The sequence below is a fragment of the Panulirus ornatus genome, chromosome 44, assembly GCF_036320965.1.
Source record: "Panulirus ornatus isolate Po-2019 chromosome 44, ASM3632096v1, whole genome shotgun sequence".
Taxonomy (NCBI): domain Eukaryota; kingdom Metazoa; phylum Arthropoda; class Malacostraca; order Decapoda; family Palinuridae; genus Panulirus; species Panulirus ornatus.
This window is the reverse complement of record NC_092267.1, coordinates 4,671,600-4,696,664: the sequence shown is the minus strand read 5'-3', so window position 1 is coordinate 4,696,664 and position 25,065 is coordinate 4,671,600. Positions and strand designations below refer to the sequence as shown.

The window sequence follows — 25,065 nt, the reverse complement described above, 5'->3', positions numbered from 1 at the left end:
TACCTTTCGTGAGGCTAGTCGCCAGCTATGTTATACCTTTCGTGAAGCTAGTCCCCAGCTATGTTATACCTTTCGTGAAGCTAGTCGCCAGCTATGTTATACCTTTCGTGAAGCTAGTCGCCAGCTATGTTATACCTTTCGTGAGGCTAGTCGCCAGCTATGTTATACCTTTCGTGAAGCTAGTCGCCAGCTATGTTATACCTTTCGTGAGGCTAGTCGCCAGCTATGTTATACCTTTCGTGAAGCTAGTCCCCAGCTATGTTATACCTTTCGTGAAGCTAGTCGCCAGCTATGTTATACCTTTCGTGAAGCTAGTCGCCAGCTATGTTATACCGTTCGTGAAGCTAGTCGCCAGCTATGTTATACCTTTCGTGAAGCTAGTCCCCAGCTATGTTATACCTTTCGTGAGGCTAGTCGCCAGCTATGTTATACCTTTCGTGATACAAAGGGTGAGGCAAGATACACAGGGTGAAGCAATATGCACAGGGTGGGGCAAGATACATAGGGTGAGGCAAGATACATAGTGGCGATGTGAGAAGGAGAGGGAGTGAGTATTTTGAAGGTTTGTTTAATGTGTTTGATGATAGATGATTGACCAAGAGGATATATGTGTCAGAGGTGGAGGGAACGAGGAGAAGTGGGAGACCAAATTGGAGGTGGAAAGATGGAGTGAAAAAGATTTTGAGTGATCGGAGCCTGAACATGCAGGAGGGTGAAAGGCGTGCAAGGAATAGAGTGAATTGGATCGATGTGATATACCGGGGTCTACGTGCTGTCAAATGGATTGAACCAGGACATGTGAAGCGTCTGGGGTAAACCATGGAAAGTTCTGTGGGGCCTGGATGTGGAAAGGGAGCTGTGGTTTCGGTGCATTATTACATGACAGCTAGAGACTAAGTGTGAAAGAATGTGGCCTTTGTTGTCTTTTCCTAGCGCTACCTCGCACACATGAGGGGGGAGGGGGATGTAATTCCATGTGTGGCGAGGTGGCGATGGGAATGAATAAAGGCAGACAGTGTGAATTGTGTGCATGGGTATATATGTATATGTCTGTGTGTGTGTATATATGTGTACATTGAGATGTACCGGTATGTATATTTGCGTGTGGGGACGTGTATGTATATACATGTGTATGGGGGTGGGTTGGGCCATTTCTTTCGTCTGTTTCCTTGCGCTACCTCGCAAACGCGGGAGACAGCGACAAAGCAAAATAATAAAATAAAAATATATATATATATATATATATATATATATATATATATATATATATATATATATATATATATATATATATATATATATATATATATATATATATATATATATATACATATATATTCCTAAGAGTCCACGGGGAAAATGAAACACGATAAGTTCTCAAGTGCACTTTCGTGTAACAATCACATCATTAGGGGAGACACAAGGAAGAAATATAACAGTCAGTTGATATACAACGAAGAGACGTGTGTGTGTGTGTGTGTGTGTGTGTGTGTGTGTGTATATATATATATATATATATATATATATATATATATATATATATATATATATATATATATACATATATACATATACATATATATATATATATATATATATATATATATATATATATATATATATATATATATATATATATATATATATATATATATATACATATACATATATACATATACATATATATATATATATATATATATATATATATATATATATATATATATATATATATATATATGTATATATCAAATGACGCTGCTTCTGTTCATTAAGGTCATGTGGGGCTCAAGGTCAGCCGAGGTCAAGGTCAAGCATTAAGAAATATCTCATGACTAGTTTACAGTTTCATATCTGTGTCGTTTTGGCCGAACGGAGCAGCGAGCGAGCGAGCGAGCCATTTGTTTGTTCTGCGGAAAACCATCTCTTCATTTTTAGTCATTTCGAAGCGAAATGACCAGAGACGAGCGATGATGGCGGGGTTTAATGACCTGGCAGGTCATCCTGGTACCCAGTGTGGAAGGGTCTTACAGTTCATATCGATTCGAAGCCTCGAAGCCTCTCCCTCGACTTACCTCCTGCTACCCATCGATTCGAAGCCTCGAATTTTCTGCTACCCATCGGTTCGAAGCTTCGATGCCTCATCCTCGACTAACCTCCTGCAATCCATCGATTCGAAGCCTCGAAGCCACACCCTCGACGTAATTCCTGATACCCATTGGTTCGAAGCCTCGAAGCCTCACCCTCGACTTAATTCCTACTTCCCATCGGTTCGAAGCCTCACTCTCGACCTACCTCCTGCTACCCATCGATTCGAAGCCTCGAAGCCTCACCCTCGACTTACCTCCTGCTACCCATCGATTCCAAGCCTCACCCTCGACTTAATTCCTGCCACCCATCGGTTCGAAGCCCCGAAACCTCACCCTAGACAAAAAAATTCCTACTTCCCATCGGTTCGAAGCCTCGAAACCTCACCCTCGACTTAAATCCTATACTTCCTGCCTCATCTTCCACTTGAACACGATTCACCCCTGATCATTCATCTTGTAGGTGTCGTTTAAGTAGACCATCTACGTCGTTTAAGTAGACCATCTACTCACCCATCATCTACGCAATCTGCCGGGTTTGGTCTATCCTCATCAATCATGGGGCTCCCACCCCAGCCAGCCAGCAACGAAACGCCATTGTTATCTATCGGGGCCGTCCAATTGATTAGTGGAGACAGGTGTAAAGAGAGTAATTGGACTTTGTACGTTCGTTCAATATTGGATCTCGTCCACTCAGGACACCCAGCCCAGTGTTGTTCAACAATGTGCGGGTGTTAGGGAAGACTTCCTCTATACTGTCATGAGTGGCATCCACCACTGTCATGCTGTCATGAGATTCCATCCCACCACTGTCATAAGACAATTCCCCACCACTGTCATGCTGTAAGAAGTCCCCACCACTGTCATGCTGTCATAACATTAGTCACCACCACTGTCATGCTGTAAGAAGTCCCCACCACTGTCATGCTGTCATAACATTAGTCACCACCACTTTCATGCTGTCATAACACTAGTCACCACCACTGTCATGCTGTCATAACACTAGTCACCACCACTGTCATGCTGTCACAACACTAGTCACCACCACTGTCATGCTGTCATAAGACTAGTCCCCACCACTGTCATGCTGTCATAACATTAGTCACCACCACTGTCATGCTGTCATAACACTAGTCACCACCACTGTCATGCTGTAAGAAGTCCCCACCACTGTCATGCTGTCATAACATTAGTCACCACCACTGTCATGCTGTCATAACACTAGTCACCACCACTGTCATGCTGTCATAAGACTAGTCCCCACCACTGTCATGCTGTCATAACACTAGTCCCCACCACTGTCATGCTGTCATAACACTAGTCCCCACCACTTTCATGCTGTCATAAGACTAGTCCCCACCGCTGTCATGCTGTCATAACATTAGTCACCACCACTGTCATGCTGTCATAACACTAGTCCCCACCACTTTCATGCTGTCATAAGACTAGTCCCCACCACTGTCATGCTGTCATAACACTAGTCCCCACCACTGTCATGCTGTCATAAGACTAGTCACCACCATTGTCATGCTGTCATAACACCAGTCCCCACCACAGTCATGCTGTCATAAAACCAGTCCCCACCACTGTCATACTGTCATAACACTAGTCCCCACCACTGTCATGCTGTCATAAAACCAGTCCCCACCACTGTCATGCTGTCATAACACTAGTCCCCACCACTGTCATGCTGTCATAACACTAGTCCCCACCACTGTCATGCTGTCATAACACTAGTCCCCACCAGTGTCATGCTGTCATAAGACTAGTCCCTACCACTGTCATGCTGTCATAACACAAGTCCCCACCACTGTCATGCTGTCATAACACAAGTTCCCACCACTGTCATGCTGTCATAACACTAGTCCCTACCACTGTCATGCTGTCACAACACTAGTCCCCACCACTGTCATGCTGTCATAACACTAGTCCCCACCACTGTCATGCTGTCACAACACTAGTCCCCACCACTGTCATGCTGTCATAACACTAGTCCCCACCACTGTCATGCTGTCATAACACCAGTCCCTACCACTGTCATGCTGTCATAAGACTAGTCCCTACCACTGCCATGCTGTCATAAGACTAGTCCCTACCACTGTCATGCTGTCATAAGACTAGTCACCACCGCTGTCATGCTGTCATAAGACTAGTCCCCACCACTGTCATGCTGTCATAAGACTAGTCCCTACCACTGTCATGCTGTCATAAGACTAGTCACCACCGCTGTCATGCTGTCATAAGACTAGTCCCTACCACTGTCATGCTGTCATAAGACTAGTCCCTACCACTGTCATGCTGTCATAAGACTAGTCACCACCGCTGTCATGCTGTCATAAGACTAGTCCCTACCACTGTCATGCTGTCATAAGACTAGTCCCTACCACTGTCATGCTGTCATAAGACTAGTCACCACCACTGTCATGCTGTCATAAGACTAGTCCCTACCACTGTCATGCTGTCATAAGACTAGTCACCACCGCTGTCATGCTGTCATAAGACTAGTCACCACCACTGTCATGCTGTCATAAGACTAGTCCCTACCACTGTCATGATGTCATAAGACTAGTCCCTACCACTGTCATACTGTCATAACACTAGTCCCCACCACTGTCATGCTGTCATAAGACTAGTCACCACCACTGTCATGCTGTCATAAGACTAGTCCCTACCACTGTCATGCTGTCATAAGACTAGTCCCTACCACTGTCATGCTGTCATAACACTAGTCCCTACCACTGTCATGCTGTCATAAAACCAGTCCCCACCACTGTCATGCTGTCATAAGACTAGTCACCACCGCTGTCATGCTGTCATAAGACTAGTCCCTACCACTGTCATGCTGTCATAAGACTAGTCACCACCGCTGTCATGCTGTCATAAGACTAGTCACCACTGCTGTCATGCTGTCATAAGACTAGTCCCTACCACTGTCATGCTGTCATAAGACTAGTCACCACTGCTGTCATGCTGTCATAAGACTAGTCCCTACCACTGTCATGCTGTCATAAGACTAGTCACCACTGCTGTCATGCTGTCATAAGACTAGTCACAACCACTGTCATGCTGTCATAAGACTAGTCACCACCAATGTCATGCTGTCATAACACTAGTTACCACCACTGTCATGCTGACATAAGACTAGTCACCACCACTGTCATGCTGTCATAACACTAGTCACCACCACTGTCATGCTGTCATAGCACTAGTCACCACCAGTGTCATGCTGTCATAAGACTAGTCACCACCACTGTCATGCTGTCATAACACTAGTCACCACCACTGTCATGCTGTCACAAGGGGACTTTTCACCTCAGCTACGCGGCAGTCTTCTTCGACCTCCACATTACTCCGTACACAACTGTATCACAAAAGCAGTGGATGAATAGAAGAAAGGAGAGGAAAAGGGGGAAAATATAATGACCATTAAGTTATAAAAGGATTCAGGAAGGATTCAAGAACTGGAAGGCAAAAAAAAAGAAAAAGATAAAAGAAAAAGAATGTTGATGCAGATATAATAGACACTCACAAAAGAGGACAGAGATCTGTGCTGCTTAATTAAACGGATGGAGAATGTAAGGTTGAACTCTACTTCTTACTTTGGAGGCTCCAGTCATGGAGAAAAGTCCACATCAAGGCCAGGTCTTAATTAAAATATACAGAGGTTAATGACTGAAGAAAAAGAAGAGACGAGGAAAAGTATTTGCAAATTATGGAGGAAGTGGGGAAAAATAAACACAACCTGTGTTTTACAACGTGTTAGATCACAGTTACTGGGAAAGAAAACATGAGAGGGCAAAGACTTCTAAAGCTGCGAGGTGTAAGGAAAGAAATAGTTATTAAAAACAATGGTCCATATGACGCTGTAGGTCGCCTAATGTGGTCTAGCTAGTGAAGAGGAGGTACATAAGTAGCCAGCATTTAATGTCAGGCAAACTCTTCCCTACAGCCTTCACTCATGTGTTGTTTGAGGTATATGTTAGTGAACAGCTGAGCCAAACAGCCAGTCGTCATGCCTGTGCAAGCAACACTTTTCTCTCGCAGACTCGAGAAGAAAAAAAGTAAGTTTCAAATGACGTGAGATGTCAAATGGAGCCTTCGCCTTTCGCATCCGCATTTCAGAATATCAGGGTCGATCACGTAATTTCAGAATATCAGGGTCGATCACTTAATTTCAGAATATCAGCGTCGATCACCTAATTTCAGAATATCAGCGTCGATCACTTAATTTCAGAATATCAGCGTCGATCACGTAATTTCAGAATATCAGCGTCGATCACGTAATTTCAGAATATCAGCGTCGATCACCTAATTTCAGAATATCAGCGTCGATCACTTAATTTCAGAATATCAGGGTCGATCACTTAATTTCAGAATATCAGCGTCGATCACCTAATTTCAGAATATCAGCGTCGATCACTTAATTTCAGAATATCAGTGTCGATCACGTAATTTCAGAATATCAGCGTCGATCACTTAATTTCAGAATATCAGCGTCGATCACCTAATTTCAGAATATCAGCGTCGATCACTTAATTTCAGAATATCAGCGTCGATCACCTAATTTCAGAATATCAGCGTCGATCACTTAATTTCAGAATATCAGCGTCGATCACTTAATTTCAGAATATCAGCGTCGATCACCTAATTTCAGAATATCAGCGTCGATCACTTAATTTCAGAATATCAGCGTCGATCACGTAATTTCAGAATATCAGGGTCGATCACTTAATTTCAGAATATCAGCGTCGATCACCTAATTTCAGAATATCAGCGTCGATCACTTAATTTCAGAATATCAGCGTCGATCACGTAATTTCAGAATATCAGCGTCGATCACGTAATTTCAGAATATCAGCGTCGATCACTTAATTTCGCATATATCTCATAACCGCAAAAACTTTCAGTAAGCTCCACACCTTATGTTAAAGGGTGTGATCCTGTTTGTTTTTTGAGATATATATATTTTGGAAAGTTTCCAGTCTTCCTGGGCGAGTGTGTCCATATCTGGGAGCCACAGTAATGCTTTAGACTGCTAAGTATCGCTACTAAATGTATCTAGGGCCGAGAGCGATGGTGTATCTCATCACCAATGAATATATATTCCTTTCCTTGTAATCCACGGGGAAATGAAAGTTCCCAAGTGCACTTTCGTGTAATGATCACATCATATATATATATATATATATATATATATATATATATATATATATATATATATATATATATATATAATTTGTTTAATTTGTTTATGGATGGGGTTGTTAGGGAGGTGAATGCAAGAGTTTTGGAAAGAGGGGCAAGTATGAAGTCTGTTGTGGATGAGAGAGCTTGGGAAGTGAGTCAGTTGTTGTTCGCTGATGATACAGCGCTGGTGGCTGATTCATGTGAGAAACTGCAGAAGCTGGTGACTGAGTTTGGTAAAGTGTGTGAAAGAAGAAAGTTAAGAGTAAATGTGAATAAGAGCAAGGTTATTAGGTACAGTAGGGTTGAGGGTCAAGTCAATTGGGAGGTGAGTTTGAATGGAGAAAAACTGGAGCAAGTGAAGTGTTTTAGATATCTGGGAGTGGATCTGGCAGCGGATGGAACCATGGAAGCGGAAGTGGATCATAGGGTGGGGGAGGGGGGCGAAAATTCTGGGAGCCTTGAAGAATGTGTGGAAGTCGAGAACATTATCTCGGAAAGCAAAAATGGGTATGTTTGAAGGAATAGTGGTTCCAACAATGTTGTATGGTTGCGAGGCGTGGGCTATGGATAGAGTTGTGCGCAGGAGGATGGATGTGCTGGAAATGAGATGTTTGAGGACAATGTGTGGTGTGAGGTGGTTTGATCGAGTAAGTAACGTAAGGGTAAGAGAGATGTGTGGAAATAATACGAGCGTGGTTGAGAGAGCAGAAGAGGGTGTTTTGAAATGGTTCGGGCACATGGAGAGAATGAGTGAGGAAAGATTGACCAAGAGGATATATGTGTCGGAGGTGGAGGGAACGAGGAGAAGAGGGAGACCAAATTGGAGGTGGAAAGATGGAGTGAAAAAGATTTTGTGTGATCGGGGCCTGAACATGCAGGAGGGTGAAAGGAGGGCAAGGAATAGAGTGAATTGGAGCGATGTGGTATACCGGGGTTGACGTGCTGTCAGTGGATTGAATCAAGGCATGTGAAGCGTCTGGGGTAAACCATGGAAAGCTGTGTAGGTATGTATATTTGCGTGTGTGGACGTATGTATATATATGTGTATGGGGGTGGGTTGGGCCATTTCTTTCGTCTGTTTCCTTGCGCTACCTCGCAAACGCGGGAGACAGCGACAAAGCAAAAAAAAAAAAATATATATATATATATATATATATATATATATATATATATATATATATATATATATATATATATATATTGTCCCTGGGGATAGGGGATTAAGAATACTTCCCACGTATTCCCTACGTGTCGTAGAAGGCGACTAAAAGGGGAGGGAGCGGGGGCTGGAAATCCTCCCCTCTCGTTTTTTTTTTTTAATTTTCCAAAAGAAGGAACAGAGGGGGCCAGGTGAGGATATTCCAAAAAAGGCCCAGTCCTCTGTTCATAACGCTACCTCGCTAACGCGGGAAATGGCGAATAGTTTAAAAGAAAAGAAAAAGATATATATATATATATATATATATATATATATATATATATATATATATATATATATATATATATATATATATATCCTAGCATGGACCAGGTACCCATCGTATTGACCAACCCTCAAGGGGTGGATGAACAGCTGGGTTGACTGTGGACCAGCTGCCGCAACCAGGATTCGAACCTACGCGCATTCCATGAGGTGACATTCCAGGCTACCTCAGCGAACCCCGTCAGGCGCTATGCCTCCAAGAGTCCATCTCCAGAGCTTCCAGCGTCTCACCTATGGCGATTATTATCATTATCATGACCATAATTATCATTATCACTGATCTATCCCATAGATACACTGTGCATATAACCACGAGGAAAATGAAACACAATATAATCTATTGGATCTAAGTTAAAGTATCCTAGATCTTTCATTGATGAATCCTTAACGTTCGCAAAGAAATTATTTTATGCAGTTGAAGCCAAACCTTCCCTCAATACTAATAATTTTCATACTAATAATCTTTTAGTTCTTCCTTTTAGGGATGATTTTACATTACTCCCCAAGTGGCTTAAATCCTTTAATGTTAATGCAGTCTTCAGCAATAACGGTAATATAAAGAATATCTTAATCAAAAACTCACCTGAAAATTCTGCGGGCTGTGTTTACAGAATGCCTTGTAAAAGCTGTAATATGTTTTATGTTGGGCAGACTGGTAGCGATCTGTATGTTAGACTTAAGCAGCACAGATATAGTATAAGTACAGGACAAGAATTAAATGCTCTGTTTAATCAGGTTAAATATCATAACCATTGCATTGACTAGAGTGACGATAATTCAGTTATTAACTTTAACTTTAGTACCACGAGAAATGACACTGAATCTTCTATCATTGAATACACAAAGAATTATTATATTGATATTAGTGAAGGTGTATACAGACTGGATAGCTTTGTCGTAGGCAAAATTTGTAAATAGTTCCCTTTTCTCTGCACATAACAAAAATCTTATGACACACACATGATGCCAGACCCGACCACCACCAACCCAAAAACCACCATCCGGCAACGCTTATTTACCAATGGCGTCTTCGCTACGTCTCTTCCTTGTATATCAACTGACTGTTCTGTATCTCATTCTTGCATCATCTCCCCTAATGATGTGATTAATACACGAAACTGCACTCGTGAACCTATCGTGTTTGAAATATTTTTTTTTTTTTTTTTTTTATACTTTGTCGCTGTCTCCCGCGTTTGCGAGGTAGCGCAAGGAAACAGACGAAAGAAATGGCCCAACCCCCCCCCCCCCCATACACATGTACATACACACGTCCACACACGCAAATATACATACCTACACAGCTTTCCATGGTTTACCCCAGACGCTTCACATGCCTTGATTCACTCCACTAACAGCACGTCAACCCCTGTATACCACATCGCTCCAATTCACTCTATTCCTTGCCCTCCTTACACCCTCCTGCATGTTCAGGCCCCGATCACACAAAATCTTTTTCACTCCATCTTTCCACCTCCAATTTGGTCTCCCTCTTCTCCTCGTTCCCTCCACCTCCGACACATATATCCTCTTGGTCAATCTTTCCTCACTCATTCTCTCCATGTGCCCAAACCATTTCAAAACACCCTCTTCTGCTCTCTCAACCACGCTCTTTTTATTTCCACACATCTCTCTTACCCTTACGTTACTTACTCGATCAAACCACCTCACACCACACATTGTCCTCAAACATCTCATTTCCAGCACATCCATCCTCCTGCGCACAACTCTATCCATAGCCCACGCCTCGCAACCATACAACATTGTTGGAACCACTATTCCTTCAAACATACCCATTTTTGCTTTCCGAGATAATGTTCTCGACTTCCACACATTTTTCAAGGCTCCCCAAATTTTCGCCCCCTCCCCCACCCTATGATCCACTTCCGCTTCCATGGTTCCATCCGCTGACAGATCCACTCCCAGATATCTAAAACACTTCACTTCCTCCAGTTTTTCTCCATTCAAACTCACCTCCCAATTGACTTGACCCTCAACCCTACTGTACCTAATAACCTTGCTCTTATTCACATTTACTCTTAACTTTCTTCTTCCACACACTTTACCAAACTCAGTCACCAGCTTCTGCAGTTTCTCACATGAATCAGCCACCAGCGCTGTATCATCAGCGAACAACAACTGACTCACTTCCCAAGCTCTCTCATCCCCAAAAGACTTCATACTTGCCCCTCTTTCCAGGACTCTTGCATTTACCTCCCTAACAACCCCATCCATACACAAATTAAACCATGGAGACATCACACACCCCTGCCGCAAACCTACATTCACTGAGAACCAATCACTTTCCTCTCTTCCTACACGTACACATGCCTTACATATATATATATATATATATATATATATATATATATATATATATATATATATATATATATATATATATATATATATGTATATAGTAAAATCTATCCAATTACGAATGGTTATGCTGGTCATTTACATCCATCTGTGGAGGAGGGGAGAAACTGAATTTGCAATTCAGATGTTGATGGGACGTCTCATAACGGCGTGCGAGAGGAGGGCAACTGGCTACTGTATGTGCAGATGAAATCCTAGTGATGGAAAACATTAATTAGACATTAACAGGGTGGAAGGAGGATGCTGAGATCTCTTGAGATGGTAGAGTCTTTGGAGAGGACTTGCTATCTCAACAGAAAATGGAATCCAGATGGATTTCGTTTTAGTTTCCCTTAATTTCAAATGTCCCACTCACGATCACATCTTCGTGTCGTAGAGCAGAGGGAGGAATTGAATGTCTGAAGACAGAAAGAAAAGATACTGAATGTATGAAAGCAAAAGAAGTGCTGCTGAAACTCTGAAGGCAAGGGAGGAGGTATCAAATGTATGAAATAATATTTTTGAAGACAGTTTTGGATCTGCTAAACATACAAAGGCAGAAATAGAAGCTGCTAGAAAAGGTGCTATTGACTGTCTGAAGGCAAAAGACAAGTCGATGAATGCATGAAGGCAAAAGACGAGGTATGGTATACCTGAAGGTAAGAGAAGAGTGAATGAATGTATGAAAGCAGAACATTAGCTATGGAAGGGGAAAGAGACGAGAGGGAATGTATGAAAAAATAAAATCAAACAACTGAGCGAATGAAAGCAAACGGTGAATTCCTGAATATATGAAAGCCAATGAGGAAGTACTTAATGTCTGAAGGCAAAAGAGAAACGACTAAATGTATGAATTCAAAACAAAAGCGACTCAAGAAACAACAAAAAGAGGAGTTAATAAATGAAGAGCAATGAGTGTACAAAAAGCGCAAAAGTTGAGTTCCCGAAAGCTTGAAGGCAATTGGAAAGCTACCGAATGTATGAATAAGTCAATCAATGACACTGATTTCTGAAAGGAGGATATTCCATGAGCAGGCAAATTGCTTTTCAAAATCACGATACATTGTGGTATGGTGCTTGCTAAGAGGGATAGTCCAAAGTGGGGAAATGAAGAAAAATAAGAGAGATAAGTCAGTAAACCATGAAGCATTCATGGGGGGGTCGCCCAGGGTCGAGCGTATATGTTCGAATCCTGGTTGCGGCAGTCGGTCCACAGTCAACAAAGCTGTTCATCCACCGCTCGAGAGACACGTCGATAAAATACGTACCTGACTCAGGCTAGGGCAAATAAATCTAGCGTTAATGAGATGGTTTCAATTAGAGCCTCAGTTGCCCGTGCCGTCTCAGCTAACATAGAAGATAAAAGATAAGAGAGAGAGAACAACACAAATGATAATGATAAGGATAATTCAAACAGGTCCAAAAACAGGCGTAAAGATATGGATGGATGGGTGGGTAATGGACCAACACCTTAAGGATCATTTTAGGTAAGAATCAGTTCCTAATGTCGGGGTCACACCTGAGATGAAATAGGCTTCGGGAAAATGATGGCATATGTTCTTCTCCAAAGCATACACAGAACAGACTTATTCCCAAAGCGATGCCTGACCCCAGACTCCATGGGGTACAAGGTAAAGATGGCCTTGTCTCAAGAGTATATAACTAGGAAAATTCAGAAAGACACAGTCCATTTGCACGGATGCTTTGATGGTATAAAGTCACGCGACAGAAAAATAATATCCCGAACAAATATTCCCAGAAATAACAAGGATACAATTAGAATGGTGCAAGAGGTGTATAAGAAGGAACCTTCAACTTGACAGATATTGATTGGGTACGTCGTGTTCCACATATAGATGGAGAAACTGTGTCCAGGGGTCGTTTATGGATTTTCTCTACATACGAATATGACTAGCTGATAGAGCGTGGTGCCCAGCCTATCACAAAGTGGTTTGAGAGGGAGTTAAGTATACATTATGGTGTTTAGCCTATTACAAGGAGGTTTGAGAGGGAGTTAAGGATACATTATGGTGTTTAGCCTATTACAAGGAGGTTTGAGTGGGAGTTAAGGATACAGTATGGTGTTTAGCCTATTACAAGGAGGCTTGAGTGGAAGTTAAGAATACATTATGGTGTTTAGCCTATTACAAAGTGGTTTGAGTGGGTTAAGGATACAGTATGGTGTTTAGCCTATTATAAGAAGGTTTGAGTGGGAGTTAAGGATATAACATGGTGCCCAGCCCATCACTTGAAGGACTGTGAGGGATACATATCATATCTTGGTCTTGCTGAACCTATTACTAAAATAAATGTGAATGATGCCAATAGATCCTTTTAGCCCATCTCTCTTCACTCATCCTCTCCGTCTGTCTGAGCCAATTCATCTCACCCTTCTCAGCTCTCTCAGTTACACTGGACACTCTCCCACATATGCTTACACTCTCGCATTTTGTTTCCCATGATCAACGCCACCTCACACCAAATATTGTCGTAGGGTATTTGATTTCCATTACTGTCCACCTCTTCCTGCTCATTTTCTTTCGGGGGCCCAAGGCGCGGATTGATACAACACTGCCAGAACTACTTACACCTTCAGAGATACCCATCTGTGCCTTAAGAGACGCTGATTTATTCTATCTACTCTTCTCCCAACCTCTGACTCCCTCAGCCCTACCACGATTCAACTTAAAATGGATTTATTTCTTTAAAAAAAAGATAAGGAGGTAAGAAATATCACCATGTAACTATTTCTCTCGTATGTTTACATGCCAGTATATGAGCCTAGCCCATCAGAAGTAATACCCAGCAGAAGTATGACCCAGTAAAACATATTCTAATGTCTGCTTTGATGGTCTGCGGCAGTTCAAACTACCTCTTTAGCAGTTGTGCTGATCCTTGCAACGACTGCATGACTGGTCGAGGGCAGGTTGGTGCATTGCTAATGAGGAATATGAGAGCGTTTTGTGATTGGCTGATGCGTTAAAGATGGGGGTTATTATGGTAAAGTCGGAGAAGGATATGTACACATCACGCGATGGCGATGCTTTGCTTGTAATCATATGTCCTGGCTAATGACAAGGGGCACACAAGCAGCCACGTCTCAGAAGAGGAAGTCAAAGTATTGTCTACATGGAGAGGGACGGTTGAAACAGCTAGCACTAGCCTCTGAAGTCTTGTAAGACTACCTACACGCTGAATAATCTTGCCTCTACAAATTGTGTGTTGTCGTATGTATAAGAAAATATTCTACGTATTGTTTTCCATTTCATATATATATATATATATATATATATATATATATATATATATATATATATATATATATATATATATATATAAGCAATATATTTGGAGCGGGGGGGGGGGGGCTGGAAATCCTCCCCTCTTGTTTTTTGAGAAGGAACTGAGAAGGGGGCCAGGTGAGGATATTCCCTCAGAGGCCCAGTCCTCTGTTCTTAACGCTACCTTGCTAATGCGGGAAATGGCGAATAGTTTGAAAGAAAAGATATATAAGCAAGGAACAGAGTGAATTGGAACGATGTGGTATACCGGGGTCGACGTGCTGTCAAGGGTTTGAACCAAGGCATGTGAAGCGTCTGGGGTAAACTGTGGAAAGGTCGGTGGGACCTGGATGTGGAAAGGGAGCTGTGGTTTCGTTGCATTACAGCTGACAGCTACAGACTGAGTGTGAACGAATGTGGCCTTTTTCGTTAGTTCCAGGAGCTACCTTGCTGGGTGGGGGGGGGGGGGGGGTGGGGGGGGTGCTATTTTCTTGCGTGGCGGGGTGACGACAGGAATGGATAAAGGCACGAAGTACGAACTTGTACATATGCATATAAGTATATGTCTGTGTATGTATATGTATGTATACGTTGAAAATGTATATTATGTATATGTACGTGTGTGGCGTGTATGTATATACATGTGTATGTGGGTGGGTTGGGCCATTCCTCTTCTGTTTCCTTGTGTTACCTCGTTATCGCGGGAGAGACTGAGTACAGAATGGATAAAGGTGAGAACCTTTGGCGTAAGGGAAGTGGGGGAGGAATGGGATGTATTTAGGGAAGAAGTGATGGCTTGCAGCAAAAGATGCTTGTGGCATGAGAAGCGTGGGAGGTGGGCAGATTAGAAAGGGTAGTGAGTGGTGGGACGAAGAAGTAAGATTATCAGTGAAAGCGAAGAGAGAGGCATTTGGGCGAATTTTGCAGGGAAATAATGCAAACGAGTGGGAGATGTATAAAAGAAAGAGGCAGGAGGTCAAGAGAAAGGTGCATGAGGTGAAAAAGATGGCAAATGAGAGCTGGGGTGGAAGAGTATCATTAAATGTTAGGGAGCATAAAAATATGTTTCGGAAGGAGGTAAATAAAGTGCGAAAGACAAGGGAACATATGGTAACATCAGTGAAGGGGGCTAATGGGGAGGTAATAACAAGTAGTGGTGATGTGAGAAGGAGATGGAGTGAGTATTTTGAAGGTTTGTTGAATGCGTTTGATGACAGAGTGGCAGATATAGGGTGTTTTGGTCGAGATGGTGTGCAAAGTGAGAGGGTTAGGGAGAGGTAGTAAAAGCTTTGCGTAGATGAAAGCCGGAAAGGCAGCAGGTTTGGATGGTATTGCAGTGGAAGTTATTAAAAAAGGGGGCGACTGCATTGTTGACAGGTTGGTAAGGTTATTCAATGTATGTATGACTCATGGTGAGGTGCCTGAGGATTGGCGGAATGCTTGCACTGTGCCATTGTACAAAGGCAAAGGGGATAAAAGTGAGTGCTCAAATTACAGAGGTATAAGTTTGTTGAGTGTTCCTGGGAAATTATATGGGAGGGTATTGATTGGTGAAGGTATGTACATAGCATCAGATTAGTGAAGAGAAGTGTGGTTTCAGAAGTGGTAGAGGATGTGTGGATCAGGTGTTTTCTTTGAAAAATGTATGTGAGAAATACTTAGAAAAGCAAATGGATTTGTATGTAGCATTTATGGATCTGGAGAAGGCATATGATAGAGTTGATAGAGATGTTCTGTGGAAGGTATTAAGAATATTTGGTGTGGGAGGTAAGTTGTTAGAAGCAGTGAAAAGTTTTTATCGAGGATGTAAGGCATGTGTACGTGTAGGAAGAGAGGAAAGTGATTGGTTCTCAGTGAATGTTGGTTTGCGGCAGGGGTGCGTGATGTCTCCATGGTTGTTTAATGTGTTTATGGATGGGGTTGTTAGGGAGGTGAATGCAAAAGTTTTGGAAAGAGGGGCAAGTATGCAGTCTGTTGTGGATGAGAGAGCTTGGGAAGTGAGTCAGTTGTTGTTCGCTGATGATATATCGCTGGTGGCTGATTTGGGTTAGAAACTGCAGAAGCTGGTGACTGAGTTTGGTAAAGTATGTGAAAGAAGAAAACTGAGAGTAAATGTGAATAAGAACAAGGTTATTAGGTACAGTAGGGTTGAGGGACAAGTCAATTGAGAGGTAAGTTTGAATGAAGAAAAACTGGAGGAAGTGAAGTGTTTAGATATCTGGAAGTGGATTTGGCAGGGGTTGAACCATGAAAGCGGAAGTGAATCATAGGGTGGTGGGAGGGGGCGAAAGTTCTGGGAGAGTTGAAAAATGTGTGGAAGTCGAGAACGTTATCTTGGAAAGCAAAAATGGGTATGTTTGAAGGAATAGTGGTTCCAACAACGTTATATGGTTGCGAGGCGTGGGTTATAGATAGAGTTGTGCGCAGGAGGGTGGATGTGCTGGAAATGAGATGTTTGAGGACAATATGTGGTGTGAGGTGATTTGATCGAGTAAGTAATGAAAGGGTAAGAGAGATGTGTGGTGGTAAAAAGTGTGGTTGAGAGAGCAGAAGAGGGTGTTTTGAAATGGTTTGGTCACATGGAGAGAATGAGTAAGGACAGATTGACAAAGAGGGAGGGAACGAGGAGAAGTGGGAGACCAAATTGGAGGTGGAAAGATGGAGTGAAAAAGATTTTGAGTGATCGGTGCCTGAAACATGCAGGAGGATGAAAGGCGTGCAAGGAATGGAGTGAATTGGAACGATGTGGTATACTGGGGTCCACGTCCCGTCAATGGATTGAGCCAGGGCATGTGAAGCGTCTGGGGTAAACCATGGAAATTTTTGTGTAACCTGGATGTGGAAAGGGAGCTGTGGTTTCGGTGCACTATACATGACAGCTAGAGACTGAGTCTGAACGAATGTGGCCTTTGTGTCTTTTCCTAGCGCTACCTCGGGCACATGCGGGGGGAGAGGGTTGCCATTTCATGTGTGGCGGGGTGGCGACGGGAATGAATAAGGGCAGACTGTATGAATTATGTACATGTGTATATATATATATATATATATATATATATATATATATATATATATATATATATATATATGTCTATGTGTGTATCTAAATATGTATACGTTGAGATGTATAGGTATATATATGTGCGTGTGTGGACGTGTATGTATATACATGTGTATGTGGGTGGGTTGGGCCATTCTTTCGTCTGTTTCCTTGCGCTACCTCGTTAACGCAGGAGACAGCGACAAAGTATAATAAATATAATTATATATATTTCATACATATTCGCTACTTCCCGTGTTAGCGAGGTAGCGTTAAGAACAGAGGACTGAGCCTAAGAGTGAAAATCCTTCTTCTGAAAAAATATAAAACAAGAGGGGAGGATTTCCAGACCCCCGCTCCCTCCCCTTTTAGTCGCCTTTAACGACACGCAGGGAATACGTGGGAAGTATTCTTTCTCCCCTATCCCCAGGGATATGTATATATATATATATATATATATATATATATATATATATATATATATATATATATATATATATATATATATATATCGTTAATGGGAGATCCATAATTAGGGGCCTCATCTGCCCATGCCATCTCAGCTAACATGAATTTAAAAACGTCTTTTTTATGACTTCATCTCAGACCCAACCCAGCCTAGGTGTACCAGAACCCCGTTTAAGAGAGGGTCATCACCAGCAAATGAATTTCTGTGTCTCGAACAAAACTCTCACGGATCTATGTAATCAGCCCGCTCACCAGCGCAGATGCGTTCTATCAGGTGCGCTCTACCAGATGGGCTCTGCTCTAACAGATGCGCTTTGCCCTATCAGATGCGCTTTGCTCTATCCGATACGCTATCAGATGCGCTTTGCTCTATCAGATGCGCTCTACTCTATCAGATGCACTTTGCTCCATCAGATGAGCTCTGCTCTATCAGATGCGCTGTATCAGATGCGCCTTACTCCATCAGATGCGCTCTGCTCTATCAGATGCGCTCTGCTCTCACAGATCCGCTCTACTCTATCAGATGCGCTCTGTCACAACTCACCTCTGCTGTAGACTGGCATATGAACCGTACTGTGTAAAAAAAAAAAAAAAAAAAAGGAAAAAAGAAAAAAAAAACCAGCTTTGAACTGACCTGTGACCTGCGTGGCAGGGAGACCTGTGAGCTGAGTGTGGAGAAGGGCGCAGGTCGGGGTCGCGACATAAAGGAGGAGGAGAAGGAGGAAGCTGGCCAGTCTGCCACACGCCTTCATTCGGCCCATCAAGACGCCCTGACCTGCACGACAAATGAATACGTCATTACTGATGATGATGATGATGATGATGATGATGATGATGGTGATGATGATGATGGTGATGATGATGATGATGATGAAGTGGGAGAGGAATGGGTGACAGTGATAACGTAGGTGCTATAGTGATGATGATGTAGTGATGATGATGATGCTGAATCGGGTGAGGAATGGGTGACACTGATAACGTAGGTGCTATAGTGATGATATAGTGATGATACTGTAGTGATGATAACGTAGTGTTGATAGGGGATATTCACTTCAGTAAATTGACAATTTTAATAGAAAAAAATTTGCTGGAATGCTGTAGTGATGATGATGTAGTGATGATAATGTAGTGTTGATAGGGGAGATTCACTTCAGTAAATTGACATCTTTAATAGAAAAAAAAATTGCTGGAACATTCGAATATCGAACCTGGTGATAGTTGGTGGGAGGAGAACGTGTTGGCAGGATCTATCTATTCTGGTGAAGCTGTTAGCAGGAGAACATGTTGCCAGACTTTAAATTCTCAAGAATAAATTACCTTTCAATGTTTATAGATCTATTCTCCTCGAGTCCCCAGTGCAATACATCACACGGCATAAAGTATCTGACGTCACGTGAGGTAATCAACTGTAGCGTTACATACAGAACACAGCGGGAAAAATACAGAAATTCATTCTCCATAGAAAAAGAAGTCCCCATCCTAGTGAGGCCGAGATGAAATATATAATGTTTTTCCCATCACTAAAATTGATCAAGATGTCGACATCCATCGCTACCCATCCCTGCAATATAGCGGACGAAGAATTTCACAAAATTGACTTGAAGCAATTGAAGAGTTCAGGACAGGGGTAAGTCTTGTGTACAGAGAGGCGAGCACTGGACGAGCCGACTGTAATTAAGCCGATGGTGATGCTTGATGGCTTTGATGTCCCTTAAACTCGTGTTTAATTAAACGTCCATATGACCGGTATGAAGAATTTATTAATAGTTCCATGATTGAATTAGTGATTTCATCATACTTTGGGCTCCTGTGCGCTGTGTACCTAGTAATAACCTTTCGTCTCTCTCGAAGCCTCCCGTTGCATTCAGGCTTATCATGAGAGGAGAAATGCGATTTTGTGGATGTATTAAGTCCTTTTGTGCCGTGTTACCATAGGAGATCAGTGATTTGGCTCACAGCTTGTTAAGAGTTGTACCTAGATGATCATTGGATTGTTTACCTTTCTCGGAGTGAGCCATGAGGAGTTGATGTTCCTGGAGAAGACTTCAGCTGGCGAATGTTCCTGCTGGTGCTTAGGAGTCTTGTACCTCCGGCAGCCACCTGGTTCAGCCCTCCTGCACCCCTAAGAGGCTTTCATCTCATGACTATGTGACCTTGATCTCGACCCAGCCCTGTGGTCTGGCTTGGCTTGAGAGGGTATGTGTGCCTCGTCTTCGCCATGATATGGATGTCGTCACGGCCACTCCCCTTCATCTGTTGTTGCTGTGGCAGATTTATGGTTCACACGTCCACACGTTCGCCCAATGGCATTCAGTAGACGGCCAGACCAACGCCTTAAGGGTGTCGTTAGGGAATAAAGAATAAACATGGTTCCGTATCAAGCTTGCTCGAGAGAGGTGAGTTGTATGCATCTTTCATCTCTCTTCTTTGCTCACTTCCTCCTTTGTTTTATGTTAGCTGAGATGGCACGGGAGGGAATCAAAGAGGGAGTAGGTGTTCGTCCTGTAGGTGTTCGTCCTGTCTCAATGTAGGAGGGAATCAAAGAGGGAGTAGGTGTTCGTCCTGTCTCAATGGAGGAGGGAATCAAAGAGGGAGTAGGTGTTCGTCCTGTCTCAATGGAGGAGGGAATCAAAGAGGGAGTAGGTGTTCGTCCTGTCTCAATGGTGGAGGGAATCAAAGAGGGAGTGGGTGTTCGTCCTGTCTCAATGGAGGAGGGAATCAAAGAGGGAGTAGGTGTTCGTCCTGTCTCAATGGAGAAGGGAATCAAAGAGGGAGTAGGTGTTCGTCCTGTCTCAATGGAGAAGGAACTCACAGTGTTCGATCGCTTGCGTGTGTGCGCCTGAGGGATGGGAACCTCGAGCAGGCGGCGAGGTCAGACACTTATACTTAATGACGTAGACCTTCTGTTCCCCTTGGGAATGTCTCTGGCATCACACTACAGAGGAGGGGGGACGGTGGTTTGGTGAGCTGCATGCCGTGGGCACAGCAGAGCCTGTAGGAGGTCACGGTCGTGACAGATCACTCGAATAACCTAAGTGCCACCGTTGTATACACGTCCCTACTACACTCAGGTAAGGATAGATCTGCTTCTTTATCGTCCCATGACCCTACAGAAGACATTAGGAACGTCAGAGGACGAGTTCTATTCATCAAGCCCCCGACACGAAACTCTGGGACGTCAAAGTGACTGATGCATTTCGATACAAAGAAGGGCTTTTCTGTAGCCTTCTGAGAGCGATGGGCGATTCTCAGGTCGTCAATATTAATGCAGAACTCTATCAAAACTTACTCCACTGTTGATATACAAAGAAGAGACCCCTTATATTCCCTTAGCCTGATGCTTTCCCATTGAACTTTCAAAGGGGGTGTCTCATTCTACATACATTCTTTTCAATTCTATACGTCTGAAGGCAGAAGTCAGATATGGCTTTAACCCTGAGAAGCATCGCTAAGAAAGCATCTTGTTGCTGCTATACTTGCACAGTCAATTACAACTGGCCTTCTTGTGATGCATAGGGCCCTATTCCCCTTGAGAATAAGCTCTTCAAGTCTGGAGTCTCTTGTGGCTGTGAATCAATGCCATTTACTGTGCTTTGATCAATTCCTTCCCCACACGAGCCTTGATATGACCCCTTAGTTCCCTCCTCTGTCCAAAAGTCCCATTGGCTCGTATGCCGAGCCATGAACCTAGGGCATATTGTCTGTACCTGCTTTTGTTGCCGCGGAAGAGAGAGAAAATGTGAACTTGGTCGTCCGTCCTCAGCCTCCTGAAGGATAACCCTACCTTCCCCTTATTTACTGTCGCAGAGTCACGGAGCCCCAAGGTCTACCTCTCCACGGTTTTTAATTAAAGTTTTCCGCCTTATGTCAGTCAGACAACCCCGCTGGTTTAAGGCGGGAGATGAGAAAGTCATTGAGAAACTTTTTGTTTGACATTTGTGGCTTTATGGTACAGAGATTTTTTCCAGGCAATGAGTTAGTGAGTGTTTTGCTGAACGCTATCAAGCTCCTGTGATGAGGTAAGGGAGGCCAGATATAAGATACAGCTGTACCTGTAACCTCACGGAGATCAGGTCAAAGGCCAGGCCATTTATATATCCAAGGCTTCCACCGTCGCCCTCAAGCATCGTACCGTAGCCTTCAAATGGGTGTTTACAGTCGCTTTCAAGTGTCGTACCTTCGTGCTCAAATATCGTACCATTGTCTCCAAAGATTTGATAGTCATCTCGCTTGATCTGTAATATTTTCTTCCTTGATTTGAATATCTATTTCCCTTTTTCACATCAGCGAAATAATATTCATCTTAATTTCCGTCGCATTTCAGTTCCCTGTGTCATATTCATAAATGTTAGTGTTCTGTCATTAAGTGTCGTCCATGTTGAATCATTTTCTCTCTTCTCCCTTTATGGTGAATAGGTTTAATGCTCTCTCTCTCTCTCTCTCTCTCTCTCTCTCTCTCTCTCTCTCTCTCTCTCTCTCTCTCTCTCTCTCTTCTCAGACCACTCCCCACCACAAGTTAATCCGGACATCGCCGTCATGATCCGGTTAACGAGTAATCCGGATATTCGAGAACGACTGGTGGGGAAAAATATCTGGCAGTCTGCTTTTGACTATCGATATTTTGTATCGACAAAATACGTACAATCTTTATATCAAAGATGTAAGGCACAGACTGATATACATCCAGACATCATCCATTGAAGTGTTCGATTTCTATCAGAACTAAACCTGAATTTTCAATCTTTTTTATGGGATTTTTCTATATTCTTGGATTTCATTTGTCTTTATCCCAATGGGATTCTAAAACTATATCCCACGGAGTTCAGACGGGAGGCGTATATCTACATTTTACTCCTGTAGATTCCTAGTAGATATGGACCCCCATCCTTGGATATAGAATTCTCCTGGCACCACGGATGCATCACCGAAGAACACTATAACTCCCTGAAATCCAAAAGTGCCACCTGAAAACAAAAGGAGAGAACACTTTAAAACTATAGGGGTCCTAAGCCTCTTCAACACCTTGCCCTACTACCATTAAGAACACTATGAGATCCGCTGGTGGAGGAGTTCAAGAGTGCAATGGCCTGTTGTGAGTGGGTTTTGTGAAGCCTGTGGTCTGCGTCTCCCAAAAGATTAGTCAACTTTGTCTGCCATATTCGTTCACACTCAGTCTCTAGCTGTCATGTAATAATGCACCGAAACCACAGCTCTCTTTCCACATCCAGGCCCCACACAACTTTCCATGGTTTACCCCAGACGCTTCACATGCCCTGGTTCAATCCATTGACAGCACGTCGACACCGGTATACCACATCGTTCCAATTCACTCTATTTCTTGCTCGCCTTTCACCCTCCTGCATGTTCAGGCCCCGATCATTCAAAATCTTTTTTATTCCATCTTTCCACCTCCAATTTGGTCTCCCACTTCACCTCATTCCCTCCACCTCTGACACATATATCCTCTTTGTCAATCTTTCCTCACTCATTCTCTCCATGTGATCAAACCATTTCAAAACAACCTCTTCTGCTCTTTCAACCACACTCTTTTTATTATCACACATCTCTCTTACCCTTTTATTACTTACTCAATCAAACCACCTCACACCACATATTGTCCTCAAACATCTCATTTCCAGCACATCCACCCTCCTCCGCACTACTCTATCTATACCCCACGCCTCGCAACCATATAACATTGTTGGAACCACTATTCCTTCAAACATACCCATTTTTGCTTTCCGAGATAATGTTCTCGACTTCCACACATTCTTCAACGCCCTCAGAACTTTCGCCCCCTCCGCCACCCTATGATTCACTTCCGCTTCCATGGTTCCATCCGCTGCCAAATCCACTCCCAGATATCTAAAACACTTCACTTCCTCCAGTTTTTCTCCATTCAAACTGACCTCCCAATTGACTTGTCCCTCAACCCTACTGAGCCTAATAACCTTGCTCTTATTCACATTTACTCTCAGCTTTCTTCTTTCACATACTTTACCAAACTCAGTCACCAGCTTCTGCAGTTCCTCACATGAATCAGCCACCAGCACTGTATCATCAGCGAACAACAACTGACTCACTTCCCAAGCACTCTCATCCACAACAGGCTGCATACTTGCCCCTCATTCCAAAAGTCTTGCATTCACCTCCATAACAACCCCATCCATAAACAAATTAAACAACCATGGAGACATCACACACCCCTGCCGCAAACCTACATTCTCTGAAAACTAATTACTTTCCTCTTCCTACACGTACACATGCCTTACATCCTCGATAAAAACTTTTCACTGCTGTTAACAACTTACCTCCGACACCATATATTCTTAATACCTTCCACAGAGCATCTCTATCAACTCTATCATATGCCTTCTCCAGATCCATAAATGATACATACAAATCCATTTGCTTTTCTAAGTATTTCTCACATACATTCTTCAGAGCAAACACCTGATCCACACATCCTCTACCACTTCTGAAACCACACTGCTCTTCCCCAATCTGATGCTCTGTACATGCCTTCACCCTCTCAATCAATACCCTCCCATATACCCGCCCACACTTATACCTCTGTAATATGAGCACTCACTTTTATCCTCTTTGCCTTTGTACAATGGCACTATGCAAGCATTCCGCAAATCCTCAGGCACCTCACCATGAGTCATACATACATTAAATAACCTTGCCTACCAGTCAACAATACAGTCACCCCCTTTTTTAATAGATTCCACTGCAATACCATCAAACCCGCTGCCTTGCCGGCTTTCATCTTCCGCAAAGCTTTTACTACCTCTTCTCTGTTTACCAAATCATTCTCCCTATCCCTCTCACTTTGCACACCACCTCGACCAAAACACCCTATATCTGCCACTTTATCATCAAACACATTCAACAAACCTTCAAAATATTCACTCCATCTTCTCACATCACCACTACTTGTTATCACCTCCCCATTAGCCCCTTTCACTGAAGTTCCCATTTGTTCCCTTGTCTTACGCACTTTATTTACCTCCTTCCAAAACATCTTTTTATTCTCCCTAAAATCTAATGATACTCTCTCGCCTCAACTCTCATTTGCCCTCTTTTTCACCTCTTACGCCTTTCTCTTGACCTCCTGCCTCTTCCTTTTATACATCTCCCACTCATCTGCATTATTTCCCTGCA

General features: G+C 42.9%; 1 protein-coding gene across 3 annotated transcripts in view; it reads right to left on the bottom strand.

Annotated features, from left to right (window-relative positions):
• The window catches only part of LOC139762806 (uncharacterized), a 215,080-nt gene that overhangs the window by 29,829 nt on the left and 160,186 nt on the right, over window positions 1-25,065 (bottom strand). For all 3 annotated transcript variants that reach the window (XM_071687962.1, XM_071687960.1, XM_071687961.1), the window contains exon 3: window positions 18,533-18,673. In XM_071687962.1, the coding sequence (XP_071544063.1) occupies window positions 18,533-18,659 (127 nt within the window). In that variant the 5' untranslated portion in view covers window positions 18,660-18,673. The remainder of the gene's footprint in view (window positions 1-18,532; window positions 18,674-25,065) is intronic.